The sequence below is a fragment of the Pipistrellus kuhlii genome, unplaced genomic scaffold, assembly GCF_014108245.1.
Source record: "Pipistrellus kuhlii isolate mPipKuh1 unplaced genomic scaffold, mPipKuh1.p scaffold_m20_p_15, whole genome shotgun sequence".
Taxonomy (NCBI): Eukaryota; Metazoa; Chordata; class Mammalia; order Chiroptera; family Vespertilionidae; genus Pipistrellus; species Pipistrellus kuhlii.
This window is the reverse complement of record NW_023425460.1, coordinates 18,816,179-18,834,619: the sequence shown is the minus strand read 5'-3', so window position 1 is coordinate 18,834,619 and position 18,441 is coordinate 18,816,179. Positions and strand designations below refer to the sequence as shown.

Sequence of the window (18,441 nt, the reverse complement as noted above, 5' to 3'; positions counted from 1 at the left end):
TGATCAGCCAACATTTTCTGATGCTGCCCCAGCCTGAGGAGAAGTACAGTGTATGAAGGACTTGGCAGTCAATAAGATTGGCATCAATAATGATTGTGATGATGATGATGGTAAATCATCTTTGTCACTAAGCTAGTGGTGTAGACTTTGGCTTATCCCAGAATGGTCTTGGTCTCTGTCAGACTAACCTGTGAGGTATGTAATTGCCTAGGTTGCTGGGTAAACTTGAGAACCTGATTAAAGGGAGAACTGCAGAGGCATGTCCTGTCCTGGGCTTTGTACTGAGTCTCCCTCCACCAGAAGATCCCAGTGTGGCCACTGCCTCACCTTTATCCAGCCTTTATTCAGACCTCTCTTTCTCAGAGGCTGATGCCCTTCCCCCACTGCCCGCCCTGCCCTGTCCCACAGCTGTACTCCTGATCCTCTTGTCTTCCCCCCTCATTACAGTTATATTCTAATATGCTAGATAATTTATTCATTTGATTCATTTTTGTCTCCTTGCACAAGACTATGAACTTCATGTGGACAGAGGTTGTTTTTCTTCCTTGATAAATCCCCACCCCTAAAATAATGCCCTAGTTAGTACAGAACAGAGGTTCAGAAAGTATATGCCGAATGAATGAATGTTTTCCAATATAACATTCCATGGCAGTAGTAAACAATAGGTGTAACATATATTAGTCACTACTTATTCTGAATAAATATTAAATATTCCTGGTTGGAAATTAAATCCTCCCTCCCCTTAATAGTAGTTTCCTCTGTAAACAACCTCACAAAGCTGTGATGTAGATGAAATGAGTTAATGCACTTAAAATGTTAGAACGGCCTAGAAGATAGCAAGGGGTCAGTTAATAAATGGAATTTGTAGACTCTTTTATTTAAAATATAATTATATGGTATACTTATTTTTCAATTAAGTCTAAAGTTAAGTGGTTTAACCAGTTCTAAGGAGGAAATAAACCATAGATGAATGCACAATTTGGGTTTTTGGTTTTTTTTTACATTCTTGTCTTTATTACAGTGATAACACACTTTGATGGACAAATATTGAATTTATTATGGAATATCTTATAATGTAACATAAATTTTAAAACGGTTTGGGAGTTTCACATGAACCTTTTGTTTTTGTTTCTTTGTTTCTTATAGATCCCCATATTAAGGTGTCTGGAAAGAAAGAAGATGTTAAGGAAGCGAAGGAAATGATCATGTCTGTCTTGGACACAAAAGTAAGTGAATGTTAAGGACACTCAGATGTCAGAACCTTGTCTCTGCAAGGGCTGCTTCATGCTGTTATGAAAGAACCATTTGGAGGAGAAAAACCAGGAGAAAGTAATGGTGGGTTTTAAAATAAGCACGTGTGATTCTACGGGGGATCTAAAGTTCTGTTTAAAATCTGAATCGAGCCTCTCTTGCTGGATGAGTAATGAAATATATTTACACACACACACACACACACACACACACACACAGGTGTATGTGTGTGGGCAAATATGTATACGTATATATGTATGTAGTATATATGCCATCTTCAGAAATAGGATTTTTATAGGACAAATAATGAAGGTTGAAAGAATTAGAATGTTTGCCTTTATGATGCCAGTAGAAAACCAAAATAATCTTCTGTATAGCTCTGTGTGTGATGGCATAAAATTGACATTTTGTCTTGTCCATTCTTTCTCTGAAAGTATATGTGTGCAGATAATAGGGAAATTTAAGCATTTAAAAATGTACACTCATGTGTATTTAATTTTAATAAACACTTTAAATCACTTACCTTGATAAGCACTTTAAAAATATTAATTTTTTAATTCTCATAACTTAGTAAAGCGTTATTAGGGAATTTAACCAGGGTCCAATAGCTGATAAGCGAGGAAGGAGATGGGATTTAAATCCATGCTCTCTGGTTCTTAACCATTCCCTATTTTACCACCTGCTGTTTTATTGAAATAGTTTCTGGTCTCTTTTCTTTCTTCTCTTGTTCATTTTGTTGTTATTTTAAAGAATTTTTACCTTATAATTATTAACTATTTCAGAATTTTCACCAAAGAAGAATATCTTCCTATATTTCAAAGGTTAAATCAAAAGAACTAACCAAAGTATTGAATGGATATATTTAAAGTTAAGAATCAAGAAGATGTAAAATTGTTGAAATTTTTAACATCTAGTTGTCTTTTGATTTTTAAATTTTGCTTTCTAAGGACTGAAGAATTTCAGGGAAATTCTTGTAAATGAGAAAATATTTCATGTCAGTCTTTATAATTTTATAACACTAAATTTCCCAAAATTCAATACATGAATATCAACCAGACCATAATTATTACATCTTAAGAATTTTACATTTTGCTTTAGTATAACTAATCTCATACTTTGTGTTTTTACTTAAGCCATTTTTCTATTAGAGATCATTTTTTTCGGCTATGTGGTCTCTTTCCCACCAAAGAATAATAAATCTACTTTGTAAAGTGTGACACAGTAATATAGAGGTCATGAGAATGCTTGTAAATAATTCTTTATTTAGTTTAAATCACTTTTATTTTTAATCTCTAGTTTCCTATTGCCTTAGTTCTACAGTCCTAACATATACATATGTGTACATAAGTATAGTCCTGTTAATATATATGTGTATATATAGTCATTGTTGTAATTGTGTTTTCAACTGGTTTTAGTTTTTTGAGTTAAATGTTCCATGAATAATATCTATTCAAGAAAAAAGTGAGTTATTTGTAATAGTAGCTAATTTTATTTAAGGACTGATTTCCGAAAGATTTTCTTGGTAAAGAGCATATTTTTTTTATTTCTCCTGACAAATTTGTCTTAAAATAAGAATTTCTTTTTTATTGCCCAAGAGAAATGGATAGAAAGTAAACCTTTACAGATTAAGATGATTTTGTTAATAAATCTGTATGCTCTGCCATGGCTCACTTTATGTTAAAATTATTCTCGTGAGAAGAGGGATGTTTTAGGGAGTTGTCCCTTTTTCATGCATCAAGAAATAACGTGTCATTTCCACACAGAGCAATCGGGTCACCTTGAAGATGGACGTTTCGCATACAGAACATTCTCATGTAATCGGCAAAGGTGGCAACAACATTAAAAAGGTGATGGAAGAAACAGGATGCCACATCCACTTCCCAGACTCCAACAGGAATAACCAAGCGGAAAAAAGCAACCAGGTGCTTTGTCTTTCTCATGAATTTTTATGTAATGCATTTTACAGCCTCCATTTTCCATATGCGTATCTTTTCTGGGAGATGAGAGCAAAAAAGCAATTGTGGAGGTGGCATGCAGTGTAGATTGTTTGACCCTGTACAAGGAAAGGGCTTTTGAGTTATAGGCAGGCCTTAAACTCTTACTCTCAGAATGGTTGGTAGAAGAGAGAGGGGAGGGAGTGATGGCAACACACAATAAAGTCCCAAGGAAGGGCTCAGAGAGCATGTGAATTAGGAGAGGACCTAAGTCATGCCTCACCCAGGCACCCATCCATGCTGCATTGATATCACCCATGATATCACCCATCCATTCTGTCTGCAGCATCCCTCCCATGGTTCTCTAGGCTACATACATAATTATGCCTTTTTCTTAAAAAAAAAAAAAAAATTTTTTTTTTAAATTACAGTTGACATTCACTATTATATTAGTTTCAGAAGTCCAAGCCCGTGATTAGACATTTATATAACTTACAAAGTGATCACCCTGATAAATCTAGTACCCATCTGATATCACACACAGTTATTACAACACTAGTAGCCCTGTGCACGAATCCGTGTGCCAGTAGCTCTCTGGGGCCTGGTTGCTCCGTGCCTACAGCCCAGAGGCCCTCCACTGCCCGGGCGGAATGCTTGCCTCGTCACCACGGAAACAGAGCAAACATTTTACCAGGCTGCTCGTGCTGCCTTCTATCAGAGGCCCCCTAAACCCCCCACCTCCAGGACTGGAGGTCTCTAGCAGTGCTGAAAGGACTGGGTACTACCATCTTGTGGCTATGGCACCACCATCTTTGTGATGGAGTAATGGTTAATTTGCATATGACCCTTTTATTAGGTAGGATTAGTGACTATATTCCCCATGCTGTACTTTACATCCCATGACTGTTCTGTCACTTACCAGTTTGTACTTCTAGATCAACGTCTCTCTTTAGTTCATACACATATTTCCTACTTACTGTGTTTGGAAACCAATGGAACTCACCTATCCACATGGAAGCATTTTAAGTACTTGAAGGACAGACACTGTTATTTGTGTGATGTAGAAGTTTTCTCTCTTCTCTGCTAATCACAACTCTAGAGGCTGTGTTGGCCACAAAGATGAATCATGGAGACGAATGTGACAGTGAACCACATTCATAAGGGACTGGGTTGAAAGCCATGATAAAAAGCAAGGGCGGTTTTCAAAATATTTGAAGCTGGTATGGCCTAAGCGTGCATCCTGAGAGCAGTGTCCTGGGTCCCCCACCCTGACCCTAATAATAAGATTAATTCTTTAGTGGGTGGATCCTGGGAAGATAATTCTAGAGGATCCCCGGAGACGGCTGGAGGTGGGTGTTAGAGCAACAATTTTTTAATTTTTTATTTTTACCAACTTGTACAGAAGTAGTTCAGCATCTTGAGAACCTAGAGCAGCTGCCTCAGCCTCCCTGCCTGTTGATACGCCTCTAGTCTGCAGGGAGTTTAAAGAGACAGGAGGGAGAAAATGCAGGGAACCAGAGGAATTATGAAGGAGGCAGGAAGGCCTCCTGGGGGCGGTGAGGTGTCAGATAAGAGCAGAGGGTGATAGAGATCAGTTGACTCGTATTACCTGAGCAGATCATGAAAATGCAAATTGTGATTAAGCCGTTGTGGGTTGGTGCCTGAGTTCCCTCATTTTTAACAAGCTTCCAGATAACGCCAATGCGAGTGTTTCCTGGAGAACACTTTGGGTAGCAAGGGTGTTGGTAACTGGAAGGGCAGGCGTGGGTGCAATTACATTAAACCTGACTCTGTCTATCCTTATCTTTGCAGGTTTCTATAGCAGGACAACCGGCAGGAGTCGAGTCTGCCCGAGTTAGAATTCGGGTAAACTGCTACTTTCATACTATAAATCACTGTCAGCAATGTTTTCATTATAGAGGGTTAAAACTACCATCATGTATCCATTTATGATGAAGTCATGCGCTCAGTCTGAGGGACAGAGTGAAAACGTTGACTTAATGTATTACAGAAGGTTTCTTTGAAGCATTCTGGATTTTACCTGACTCAGTTTCTCTGATGACTTTGAAATCAGAGTCCCCAGGAAAATGCCACAGGCAGTTAACAAAAACTTTCAAGGTTTCCTAAAAGGCTCCTGCCATTTAAGAAACTTTATATAACCTACCCAAGTTTACATCTATAATAAAAGAATAGGTGCCTAAAATTCCATCTTCAGAAAAGGATGAATGAATTCGACATATTTCTCAATGCGTCTGGTAATTTATCTGCTTTGGGTTCTCACAATTTCATTGCAGGAGCTGCTTCCTTTGGTGCTGATGTTTGAGCTGCCAATTGCTGGAATTCTTCAGCCGGTCCCCGATCCTAATTCCCCCTCCATCCAGCACATATCACAAACATACAACATTTCAGTGTCCTTCAAACAGCGCTCCCGAATGTATGGTGCTACTGTCATAGTCCGAGGGTCTCAGAACAACACCAGCGCTGTGAAGGTAAGTGACTGAGAGAATTCCGAACATCATGTATGAACAAACTATTCAAGTTTCATTTATTTATTTGCTTAATATATTTGTATTGACTTCAGAGGGGAAGGGAGAGAGAGAGAGAAAGAGGAAAACATCAAGAATGAGAGAATCATTCATCGGCTGCCTCCCACATGCCCCGCTCTGGGAATTGAGCCCACAACCTGGGCATGTGCCCTGACTGGGAATCCAACTGTGACCTCCTGATTCTTAGTTCGACACCCAACCACTGAGCCATGGCGGCCGGGCTCAAGTTTTATTTTTTAAAGGATTTAAGACTGGTTTGTTCTCTAGAATTTTCCTTTGTATTACATTCTGGTCTATGTGATGTGTTGTATTTTCCCATAGATGTTAGAAGTGCCTAGAGCCCTGGCCAGTGTGGCTCAGTTGATTGGGTGTCGTCCCAGGCACTGAAAGGTGCCAGTTTGATTCCTGGTCAGGCCACATGCCTGAAGTTTGAGCTTGATCCCCAGTAGGGTGCATGCAGGAGGTTTCATTCTCATATCGATCTCCCTTCCTCTCTCTCTCAAAAAAAAAAAATTTTTTTTTTAAAGAAAGAAGTGCACTAGACTCTCCCTGTATGAGGACAGTTATTTACACGGCTGTTTCTGTCCCACCCTTTTCTCCTAGGAAGGAACTGCCATGCTGTTGGAGCATCTTGCCGGGAGCTTGGCATCTGCTATTCCTGTGAGCACACAGCTGGACATCGCAGCTCAGCATCATCTCTTCATGATGGGTCGAAACGGAAGCAACATCAAACATATCATGCAGAGAACGGGTGCTCAGATCCACTTTCCCGACCCCAGTAATCCACAAAAGAAATCCACCGTCTACCTCCAGGGCACCATTGAGTCTGTCTGTCTTGCAAGGCAATATCTCATGGTAGGTTTAGTGAAATCCATGCTACCTTTTTTTTTTTTTTTTTACCTCTTTGGGTACAGTATATATTGTTGACACACCTTACGTGGTATTTATGAAAGCACTTTGGAAGCCAGGTGAAGGAAGGAAGCTTCTTGGTAAAAAGAAATAAGAGAGAAGGTAGATAGTACCTCCTAGGCTGAGTTTCATTACATTAGTGAGAGATTTTGTTGCAGGACTTCTCATTTTTAAAACTTAGGCTAAACACAGAAGAAGTTCAAAATGAAATAACTGTATTTTGTGGAGGGTGATTATTTCCATACTACAGATAGTAGTTTGCAGTTTTCATTTGACAAAGTCTTCCATTTAAACAGAAGAACAAAAAGACATAGATTTTGGCAGCATGAAACATTTGAACATTTCATAATCTCTGATATAATTTTAAAAATTCTGTGTGAGCCATAAATTTGTGTCATGCATTGAAGAAAAATAGCAGTTATATAACTCAGTATTGCTTCTAATTATAATTTGCAGTATTTCTGTCCTCCTATATTCATTTAAAAACCCAGTGTGTAGATTGATGTATAGTTTCTAAATGGACTGACAAAATGTGGAGTCAGATATTTTTATTAAAATCACCGCTGTATTCTTCTGTTAGAACTTGACCTTCAGTGACATTTGAGTCAATAGCTTCAGGTATGGCCTTTGCTGTCATTAACTTGCAGACTTTATTTATGAAAAACTTTTAGAAAATCTCATTTTGTCTGGTTGACTTTATTTCTCTGACAGATGAGAACTCATAATCATTAAGGATTATAATACATAATTTTATGAACTTTTATTTTGTTGTGAATGATATTTTTAGCCCAATTTGGTTTATCATGCTATTTTTGGTACACTACTAATTACATAGCATATTCATATACAAAGATTATTATGCTTTATTCACATTTTATTTTTGTCTGCTTTTCAAATTCCTTAGGTATCACTTCGAGTTCAGTAAACTATTTCAAACATTCTACACAGTTATGAACTTATATTGATACTTTGGCCATACCTGCCAAAAATACAGGCATGCAATGAGACATATTATTGCACAATATTAAAAGAAGGGAGGGAGGGAGAGATACATTAAAAGGATTTAACCTGTATTTTAAATACCATCACTTTTTCTTTTAGCCCTGTCCTTACAAAAATCACTTCTACCCTCAAGAGAAATCAAACATAGTAATTTCACGTTAATTCTAGTATGTTTCCTGATACCTTCTCCTGATACTTATGTACAAAACACGTCACTCATTAGGCTAGCACTGAGTATCCTGTGCATCAGAAAACGTGGGTGAGATTCTTCCTGTGCTAGGTACCAGGGGCCAGGAAGAGAGCATCGGAGAGAAGAACAAGTACCCACCCTGCAGTGCTAAAAGGGAGGTAGTTCAAAGAAGGGACAATAGCGGCTGTGAACTTGAGGGAGGAGGAAAGGTTTGAGCTGCGTCAGAAGAAGAGTGGGCCTTGGGATGGTGAAGAAGCCTCCTGATGAGCTGAGACACCAGAGTGCAGTTTAAAAGCTGGGCTGGTGCAGCCTGGAGGAAGGGGCAGGCGTGCACACACATACCTGCGATGGCACAAACACAGCCAGGCCGCAGTTGGGAGATCTTAAATGTTTAGACTTCACTCAGGAGACCATGAAGAGCCAGCACTGTCCGTCTGTGAGCGTGGGCACAAGGCAAATACCCTCGATAGGGTGGAGAGTCCAGTTTCTGGCATCGCTGACGCACTGAATCCAGAGACTAGAGGAATTTTCCCAGGTGGCGAATGAATGAACTTTCAGGGCCAAAAACAGACACTTAAGACACATACAATTTTTTCCAGAAAATAGTTTCTGCCATTCAACATTGTTTTTCCACAGTCCTCCAAGCTATGTGAAGGTATCTGATTTAGCTTTAATACTTTGGTTTACTCTTTATCTTTTTTATAGGTTTCAGGTGTACAGTTGTATAATACATCATCAGTGTACTGTATTGGGAGTTCATCACCCCAAATCAAGTCTCCATCCATCACCATTTGCCCCCTTTTACCCTCTTCTACCCTCCCGCCACCATCCCCATGTCCCTCCGGTAACCACCAGAGGGTTGTCTGTGTCTGTGAGGGTCTTTATTGTTGTTGTTTTTTTCTTAATCTCTTCACCTTCTTCTCCCATTTTACTTGTTAGATCTGTAAAATACTGCATTATTTGTAGGCATGTTAAGTTATCAGATGTTTAAATGAGCAACTACACTTTCTATTGTGGCTTCTCCTAGGGTTGTCTTCCTCTTGTGTTGATGTTTGATATGAAGGAAGAAATTGAAGTTGACCCACAGTTTATTGCTCAGTTGATGGAACAGCTGGATGTCTTCGTTAGTATTAAACCAAAGCCGAAGCAGCCCAGCAAGGTTGGTTCAGAGTCTGGATCCGGAGAACCATGTGCCATATCATGTTCTGTTTTATTTGCATATAAGGGTGCATTTGCATATTCATAGTACTGAATATTCTATATGTCATTATATATTACATTTAGATATTTTATATAAGATTTGTCACAACGTTCATTATTGATCACCATTTTCTTTATATGTGTGTTGGTTTTTGGAGTCCATTTTTAGTGACCATTATTTTTCTGTAAATATATGAGAGGGAAAGAGAAAACCTTTTTAAATTAACTTGCAAGCTGGTAACTTTAAACATGACTAAGCTACCAGATAGTTGATATAGCTAAGTACTATATTAATTAGAGGCCTGATGCATGATTTGTGCAAGAATGGGCCTTCCTTCCCCTGGCTTCCGGCAACGCCTTCACTCTGGCTGGAACCACCTTTTTGCTTCGGCCCAGAGCTGCCTCTCCGCCTTCCCACGCTGCCCAGAGACACGGAGCTACTGGGGTGCTGCAGAATGTCTCCAGCTGCTCTGTGCCTGCATATGCAAATTAACCCACCATCTTTGTTGGGTTGTTTTGCATACTCACTCCTGATTGGCTGATGGGTATCACAAAAATACAGTCAATTAGCATGCTACTCTTTTATTAGGTAGATTGCACATCGCAATACAATTACAAAAAAATATTAAGCTTACTTGCTATTTGTGAGTCACTGTGCTAGCCCTGGAGATTTGAAGAATAGGTGCCCCATTCTCTTTAACAAATATTTTTAGGAATGAATTATACCCAGTTTAGCCTTTGTGGATCTGTTCCTTAAGATGTTGCACAGTTTCAATAATTACATGTACAGTTGCAAGTTAATGGGATAACTCCGATGATCTTGAATGCTAGCAGAAAGTCAGGAAACAGGAATGTTTTCTCTATTAACACAGTGCGGACCATAGCTTTATTGCTAGCTGTACTCAGTGGCCAGAGAAGTTTCTAATTGAATGAGTACAAAACACCTTATACATAAATGTTAAAGGCATGCTTTACTACACGTTCTTACGAGCTAATATCTTTTAAAAGTATGATACTTTGTAAATATGAAGCAAGAAATCTTGTGATGCATCCGCAATGTGTTAATATTGTGCAAATAGGCACAATCACTTGGAAGAGCAATGCGAGACCATCAGATCACACTAAAAGCACTGAGACCCTGCCCCCAGCCACTCTGCTTCTAGCTATACACTCTGAAGAACCTTCGTACCAGAAATTGAAGGATAGGAACGGTGTTGAACAAAGAACAGCAAGTTGCATAATGACATGTCATCAACGGTAACATTTAATGTACATCTTTTATAGCCAGTAAAACACCAGTCATGTCTCCAATTTTTAAATTTCTAGACTATAAGTCTTAGCATATGCTCATAATTGTATATGTATAATATACCACATTAGATACAATTCTGTGCATATGTCAGTGATGTGGTATTCAGTGTCCAGTTCTCTTTCTTCAAAAGAAGACTGTAAACAGAAAGATAGCATTGATTCTGGTGAACTTGCTATTTCTGCATTTAATGTGCGAGAGCAGGACCCTAATTTTATGTATTGTGATGCTTCCTGCATGCCTGGCTAATTGAGCCACGTGGATGCCAGGACTGAGAGAGAGAGAAAGGACTTGTGCACATACGATAGACAGACACGAGAATTCCAGGAAGTGAGCGGAAGTCGGGGGAGATACATGGAGGCAGCATCCCAGGGCCATTCAATCATGCCTCCCGGCCCCCTGCTCACTCCCGTTCTAACTGCTGTCTCAGCTGCCAATTTTCTTTATTGTTCATTGGAGGCTTTCCCCCCTTGGTTTCACGTTTCCAATTTTCTAGATGAGTCCATTGAGAAGAAAAAAAAAAAAGATTTATTGTTTAGGAGTTTATTTTTGTATGAGCTTTGCCATAGATGTGTCATCCGTGAGGAATAGTGGTACCTCACGGTCTATTAGTTAGCTAGTCGACCATAAATGTCAAACGTAAGAGACTATTATGAAGCAGCACATACACTGTAGGGAGACAGGTTTGATTTGTTTTGTAAAAACAAGTAAGTGTGGGGGCCCGGGGTTAGCTTTCACGGAGACAAGAGGATGTGAGGGGGAACCGGCTCCAGAAGATGGGCCCGTGTTCCAGTCCTCTGGCCGCCCCGCCCCGCTGTGCTGTGCGGCTGGGTGCGTCTCTGTCCTCACCGAACAGGAAGAATCATTTCCACGCCATCGTAAGGTTTTGGTGGGAATTGGAGTACAGGTGCGGCTCCCCTCACACTGCTTTGGAACACAGGACACACCCCATCAATGGCGACTCACGTTGTAGGTTTTTACCAAAAGGAGGAAACAAACCTGATAAGTGGGCTGGAATTTGCAGTCGGTTTTTTTTTTTTAAAGCAGCATTCAATGAGTTTCCCGAGTGGAGTTCTTATGATGGTTTTCATTCCTCACCCACCTCCCCGGATTCATTGTAGACGACTCGCATGTCACCTTTTTTTTTTTTTTTTCTTCTTTCCCATTTATGTGTTTTCATAGTCTGTGATTGTGAAAAGTGTTGAACGAAATGCCTTAAATATGTATGAAGCAAGGAAATGTCTCCTCGGACTTGAAAGCAGTGGGGTTACCATAGCAACCAGTCCGTCCCCAGCATCGTGCCCTGCCGGCCTGGCCTGCCCCAGCCTGGATATCTTAGCGTCGGCAGGCCTCGGACTCACTGGACTAGGTATACCGCTCGCTACTAAAGCACTGCTCGGCTGCTTACCCAGATCCCTTCCTTTCTGCCACAGGGGCTGCATCGGAAAGGGTATGTCTATGCTCAGGTGAAAAGCAGCAGGACTCAAATCAGTCCATTTTGTTGTTGTTTTTATTGTTAGACTCCATGGATTTGTTTCCCGGATTCTTCCTGTTTCGGCAACAGTAATCAACGTCTGACGTTGATTTTCAGCCGTGTTTGTTCTTCTAAATTAAGAATGCCATTGCGAGTGAAGTCAGCAGGCTGACTGTAATTTATGTGTGTGCTCTCCCTTGTATTTGCAATATTGCCACCAGTCCCTGGAGCTAGAGAGTATCCAGTTTGCCTTTCCAAAAGTAATTGCAAATCTGTATGAGGGGTGTGAAGGGGGGGAGGGGGAGAGGAGAGCAGGCACAGCCTCCCCCCCCCCCCCCCCCCCCACACACACACACACTCCTTCCGCAGTGGCTAGGCCTACTTCGCACAGATACAAAGGAAATCTAGCCTGCGGCCACCAAGGGCAACAAATGGACCTGCCTTCACATCTAAGGCAGCAAATTGGAAGATGAAAGGACACCGTCATCTCGGTGCTTCCGTTTTTTAGGATAATAGAGCCAGTCATTTTAATAGCCATGGCGATATTTATTGCCTCATTATGGCCTCCCGTCTTACAGGCTGAAGTTAGTTGCTGTATTAAATCAGGCTAGTCTCACGTCTTTCTTATACATTTTTCTCAGTAGCCTTTATATGGAAAGTTAAAGCACTATCCCTAGAAAACCCATTCAGTGTTGATTTGAGACCAAAAAATACTCTCAGCAGTCTTTAAATTTTTCTAACAGCTATTCTTGCTTTAATAAATATAACATGTTTAAATAATAGGATTAACACACCAAGTAGCCTTGCTTCGACACCATTACGGTAAAGGCAGGTGGTTTTTTTGTGTGTTTTTTTCTGGGCCCCTCATCTCCCAAAGCTGTCCCTTCCACAAGGCAATGCATCTCCAAATGCCAGTCTCATCGCTTAGCAGGCACTGAGTTGCAATAGAGAGAGAAAAAAAGTGAGCAGACATGCAGAGTTACTCAGTTTTTTGTTTGTTTTTAATATATTTTATTGACTTTTTACAGAGAGGAAGAGAGAGGGACAGAGAGTTAGAAACTTCAATGAAAGAGAATCATCGACCAGCTGCCTCTTGCACACCCTGTACTGGGGATGTGCCCGCAACCAAGGTACATGCCCTTGACCAGAATCGAATCTGGGACCTTTCAGTCTGCCGGCTGATGCTCTATCCACTGAGCCAAACCAGTTTCAGCCAGAGTTACTCAGTTTTTAAAATGTTTTTATGGCTGTACCTATCCTGTAACACCTAATGCTTTAAGTATTCCTGGAAACTCGTGTAAAAAATCCACATTTTATTTTAGATGCCAGAAGGGAAATTTCATTACCATATTTTAAATGCCAGAAGGGAAATTTCATTCCTTGAATCAGGCATTAAATCTGTCAAACAAGGGAAGAGTCCTTGGGCGTGGAGATGGAGTGCTAAGGAGGCTCGTCAGTGCTTGGACACAGTAGAAAGCTGTTGCAGGTAGCTGAGCCTGTCCGCAGAGGGCCTAGCAGAGCCATTCCGCTGCAGGAAACCATGCCCTTAGTCGCTGCTAATTGTACGTGGTTTGAAGTGTTTGTTTGAAAGCGTATGACAGCTGAGCTGTGCAGGGAAAGGAAAACGGGTTCCCACTGGAGCAGACTGTTGTTCATCTTGGCCAGTGATGTGAACGCAAAGCAGCTGGTGGTGCTCAGTGACACCCCCCCCCCCCAACTGCCTTCCTGGTTGGGGCACACACCTGTCTCCCATTTTCCGACCAGCATCTGTTGTTGGATAAGCTGGGGCCTGTGTTGAAACTGTATCAGGCTGTATTTCATGGGAATATGTGAAAGAAGGTAATCTATCACTCACGTTTCATATTCAGAAAAATAGATTCTATCAAGGTGCATTCCAAATGGCAATAGTGCTGCCATCTGTTATTTTGAAATCTTGAAATTATGCATATTGACTTTACTTTCACTTATTGCAGGTCTCTTGGGCCCCACCACCTTATCTCTCAACACTTCGACAGCCCCGAACTCACTCTTGAATGCGCTCAATAGCTCCGTCAGTCCTTTGCAAAGTCCAAGTTCTGGCACCCCCAGCCCCACGCTGTGGGCACCCCCACTTGCTAATACTTCAAGTGCCACAGGTCAGTATCATTTAAGTACAATCAAAGGCACATCTCTGTAGCTATTGCCAGTTTTTATTTAAAAATGTATTAGTGGTTCCATGTCCTTAGGGGGGAAAAATCATGGTTCAAAGCATACTTCAGCCCGACAGAAATTTGCTAATGTGTACATTAGTTAAATGATACACAACAAAACAGTGAGTTTTCCATAAAAGTAAAACATAACCTTTAAAGGTGTCAAGCAGATCGGGAAAAGGATCATAATGCGCAGGGAGCAGTGACAGAGTCATATGAAGGTCACTGACTGATCGCTCGGAAAGGCAGGTTCGAGCTGGAGAGGTTAGAGTTGCTCAGTAGGTACATACGCACTCAAAGTCAGTCTGTTGCTTCGTCTGTACCGCGAGGAGCTTGGGTTAAATATTGCCTGGAGAGTGGTTCCATTTTAATATTCTTTTGTGTAGTAAAGTTAAACCTGTTTGCAGAGAGATATCAACATTAAATTCCTTTCTGAATTTGCAGCAATAGCAATGATGTTTTTTGAAGTTACTGGGAATAATATAATGCTTGTTGATTCCGTGTTCTCTCTAATACGTGTCTCCATAAAATATCGTTCTAGGCTTTTCTGCCGTACCACACCTTATGATTCCATCTACCGCCCAAGCCACCTTAACCAACATCCTGTTGTCTGGAGTGCCCGCCTATGGGCACACGGCCCCCTCCCCACCTCCCGGCTTGACCCCTGTCGACGTGCACGTCAGCAGTATGCAGACAGAAGGCAAAAAGATCTCTGCTGCTTTAAACGGACATGCACAGGTAATGCCCCTCAGGTAGGATGGTGGGATCTGTGCTGTTTGTCAGAGAGAAGCCACTAGTAAAACTTTGAGTTGAGGTGAATTTTAGAATGGTGACAATAGCCACGTGCTATTTTCTGTTGTCGTTTCAGCCTCCGAACATAAAATATGGGGTAATAGCCACGTCGTCGCTTGGAGAGAAAGTGCTGAGTGCGAATCATGGTGATCCGTCCAGACAGACAAGCGGATCGGAGCAGGTGTCTCCCAAGCCAAATCCTGCCGAAGGTATCTGTCCTCTGGGCTTCGGCGGGCCTGTTCCTTGGACAAAGGGGTGTGTGTCTGTGTGTGTGTGTGGGGGCGGGGGGGCGGGAGAGGGGGGTTAGAAAGTCCACGCAGTGATTTTCAGATTGGTTTTGCTCATCGATGATGACTCATCCTGCCTGAAGTTTGCAGAAAGACAACATTTTGAATGAAATTCCAAAGAACATGGTAAAAGATACACCGAAAAGTAGACAGACTTTTTACAGAATCACTTTCCCATGACATTGAACTTCCTAAATGAAAATGAATGTAATTATGTAGCAGGAAAGTATCAACTTCCTAAGTGTGTGTGTGTGTGTGTGTGTGTAATTTTTTTCTAAGTAGAGTGTTGTTAATCCTCTCATCCCTAACAATCTTTAAAAATAGGGGGGTCATTTCCTTAGATTTCATTTTGAGTTTTTAAAGGCAGCCTGAACTTACGGTGTCGTCTTTGCAGCTGAGAGCTGCTATGTCTGTGTCTCCCTGGAGCTGGATTCTGGTTTGCTTCCATGGCAGGTGATTGCTGATGGTGAACCGATGTTTTGGGTTTTGTTCTCCCTCTTCTCTGCAGGTGGCAATGATGCTTTTGTGGAGGTAGGCATGCCTCGGAGTCCCTCTCATTCTGGGAACGCTGGCGACCTGAAGCAGATGATGGGTTCCTCTAAGGTTTCCTGTGCCAAGAGGCAGACCGTGGAGCTCCTGCACGGCACCAAGAACTCCCACTTACAGTAGGTATTTTCGTCTCGGAAGGCTCTGGGTGCTTTGAAAGAAACTGTAGAGCAAGCTGGACTTGTCTCAAGCTAGTGGAACAACACTGGATTTGTTTGGCCGTGAGTGCTCCTTGGTTTCAGCAAGTTTGGTCCTATCTGGGAGTTTATTCATTTCTGTAGACGCAGAGGACTGACGGTACGCACTGTCCTATGCTATTTAGTATAAAGAATTGGGCATACGTGGATTAATTTCCTTTTCTTTTTCCTTTAAAACCTTTTTTTTTCTCATTGAAGTGACGTTGGTTTATAACATCATATGACTTTCAGGTATGCAATATTATAACTTGACCTCTGTATGCACTACATCGTGCTCACAACCAAAAGCCCATTTTCCATCCATCGCCATACAGTTGGCCCCCTTATGAGGCTGTCCCTTTCCTCTCAACTTCTGCTCTGGTAACCAGAGATCTGCTGTCTGCCTCTATGAATAGGTTTTCTTTTTTTTTTTTTCTTTCTTTTTCTTTTCACTTAGCATAATACCCTCAAGGTTCATCCTTAACACAAATGTCAGAATGTCATCTTTTTTTATGGCAGAGTAGTATTCCATTTCAATCTTAGTGATTTTTTTTATGGATAAAAATGTTATTAAGAAATAATATCTGGTAATTCTCACCCTTATATCCTATCTAGAGTCCTTCTCTTCATAAACCTTGGGTGTATATCTGGGTCCTTTGAACTTTCTCTGTTGCTCTGAAACATTTAACATTATTTCTGCTCCTGTGACCAGCAGGGTGATTTTTACTCTCTGATGATTGCTTTTAGGAAGGTATTTTCCTGGTATGAATTCTCTTTCATTTACCTTTGAATTTCTAACTGAAACCATGGCTCTCTTGTTCCAAAGTAGTAAACTGCTCACTTTAGTAATAAATACTTGACATATCATGATTTCATTTATTACAAATCACAGTGAATGTGAACCATATACTTTATTAAATATAACTCCCCTGTACCATAGGACAGTTACAAATGGGTGTTCCTTATTTTGTGTTTCTTGTTTAAAATTGGCAGCCTATGTTTGTTTGTTTTTAAAAGAAAAACAATGGAATGCTTCTGTATTAAAAGGTTTTGCTTCTATCTGTCTCTGTTTTCCCAATTTCCCCTACTGTCTTATGAGTTTTCTTATACAGCTGACCCTTGAACAATGTGTGGGTTAGGGGCAACTGACCCCCTCTGCAGTCAAAAATCCGTGTCTAACTTTGACTCCCCCAAAACATAACGACAGTTGTCCCTTGGTACCTACAGGGGATTGATTCCAAAATCCACGTATGTCCAAGTCTTTACACTAAATAGCATAGGAGAGTGCATACAGTCAGTCCTCTGCATCTGCAGATTCCCCACCATGTGTCGAAAATATTGTTTCAATCTGAAATTTGTTAAATCTGTGGGTGTGGGACCCAGGGATATGGCGGGCTGCATGCTTTCAGATCAACTCAGGCCTGTTTAGACAGTGTACCCATAGGTCACTGATACATCCCATTAACAATATGACATATATACTGCATACAGAATATGTTTGACTATAGATCATGGAATAGTTTTAGCTCCGGCTCTTAGAGTCAGAATGCCGGAGTTCAGACCCCAGCTCTACCATTTACCAGAGGTATGACTTGGGCTTCCTTCTTCTGTAAAATGGGAAGAAGAATACTGCTGCCTGTCTCACAGTGGTGGTGTGAGGGTTAAAATGAGAAGATGCATACAGATAGTTGGCACTGGCTGGCGTATAGTAAGTGTGGCACAGGGGGAACATCCAGTGCCTGTGTGTGTGAATGGCGGAGGGTGTTAACGTGCAGACTCTGTTTCACAGCAGTGCTGACCGGCTGCTCTCGGACCCGGAGCTGAACCCCACGGAGAGCCCTCTGGCTGACAAGAAGGCGCCGGGGAGCGAGCGTGCTGCAGAGAGGGCCGCGGCCGCCCAGCAGAACTCGGAAAGGGCCCGCCTGGCCTCCCGGCCGTCCTATGTCAACATGCAGGTAACGGTGAAGTGAGCGGGAGGGCCCTCCACATGGAGGGGTTTGGGGTGGACAGTGGCGAACTCAGAAACTAGGTTTTCGTCCTGCACTCCAGTCCAAATTACATTTAAGGACATATGCAGTAGTTAGGAATTGGTTTTGCTATAAACTTTAAACATGAAATGCAGGATTTAGCTTAAATGATTAAGTTATTTAAAATATAATGTAAAAAGGGATGTGAATGGTCTTTGTCACTATAATGTAAATGACACTATTCCCCTGTTGTTTTATAAAATTTTAGATAAATGCCAGAGCTGTTTTTTCTAAGTATTACTGCCTCTTGACATAGTCTTGGATAAATATTGAATAGATACAATAATCCTATCTATAAGATGGAGGTGATAAATTTGGTGTCATTTTAGGTAGTTATAAAAATAGCTAATATGAAGCTTTAGGTTTTTGAAAATAGATGATAAATATTACTGATGATTATATTGATTCACAAGTAATCAAAATAATTTTTATTTTAAAGAATTTCCTCAGGGATTTTTCTCTATATCTGTAGTAGGCTAATTATTCAAAATAGACTATTGAACATGAAATTCAGAATTCTGATTTCTTTATAGATGACAGTATGAAAGATAAGGATTTTGTGCATTTAGAGATTCCTATAACCATTTGATTTCAGTATCAGAATTATTG

At 40.9% G+C, this 18,441-nt stretch overlaps 1 protein-coding gene across 5 annotated transcripts in view; it reads left to right on the top strand.

Annotated features, from left to right (window-relative positions):
• BICC1 (BicC family RNA binding protein 1) overlaps positions 1-18,441 on the top strand; it is a 223,900-nt gene that overhangs the window by 186,490 nt on the left and 18,969 nt on the right. For 4 of the 5 annotated variants that reach the window (XM_045581859.1, XM_036438416.2, XM_036438417.2 and 1 more), the window contains exons 4-15: positions 1,147-1,226; positions 3,015-3,173; positions 4,998-5,051; positions 5,480-5,674; positions 6,335-6,586; positions 8,860-8,991; positions 11,524-11,710; positions 13,789-13,950; positions 14,546-14,742; positions 14,873-15,005; positions 15,592-15,748; positions 17,595-17,760. In XM_045581859.1, coding sequence (XP_045437815.1) covers positions 1,147-1,226; positions 3,015-3,173; positions 4,998-5,051; positions 5,480-5,674; positions 6,335-6,586; positions 8,860-8,991; positions 11,524-11,710; positions 13,789-13,950; positions 14,546-14,742; positions 14,873-15,005; positions 15,592-15,748; positions 17,595-17,760 — 1,874 coding nt within the window. The remainder of the gene's footprint in view (positions 1-1,146; positions 1,227-3,014; positions 3,174-4,997; positions 5,052-5,479; positions 5,675-6,334; positions 6,587-8,859; positions 8,992-11,523; positions 11,711-13,788; positions 13,951-14,545; positions 14,743-14,872; positions 15,006-15,591; positions 15,749-17,594; positions 17,761-18,441) is intronic. The other variant, XM_045581860.1, reaches the window with a different exon arrangement.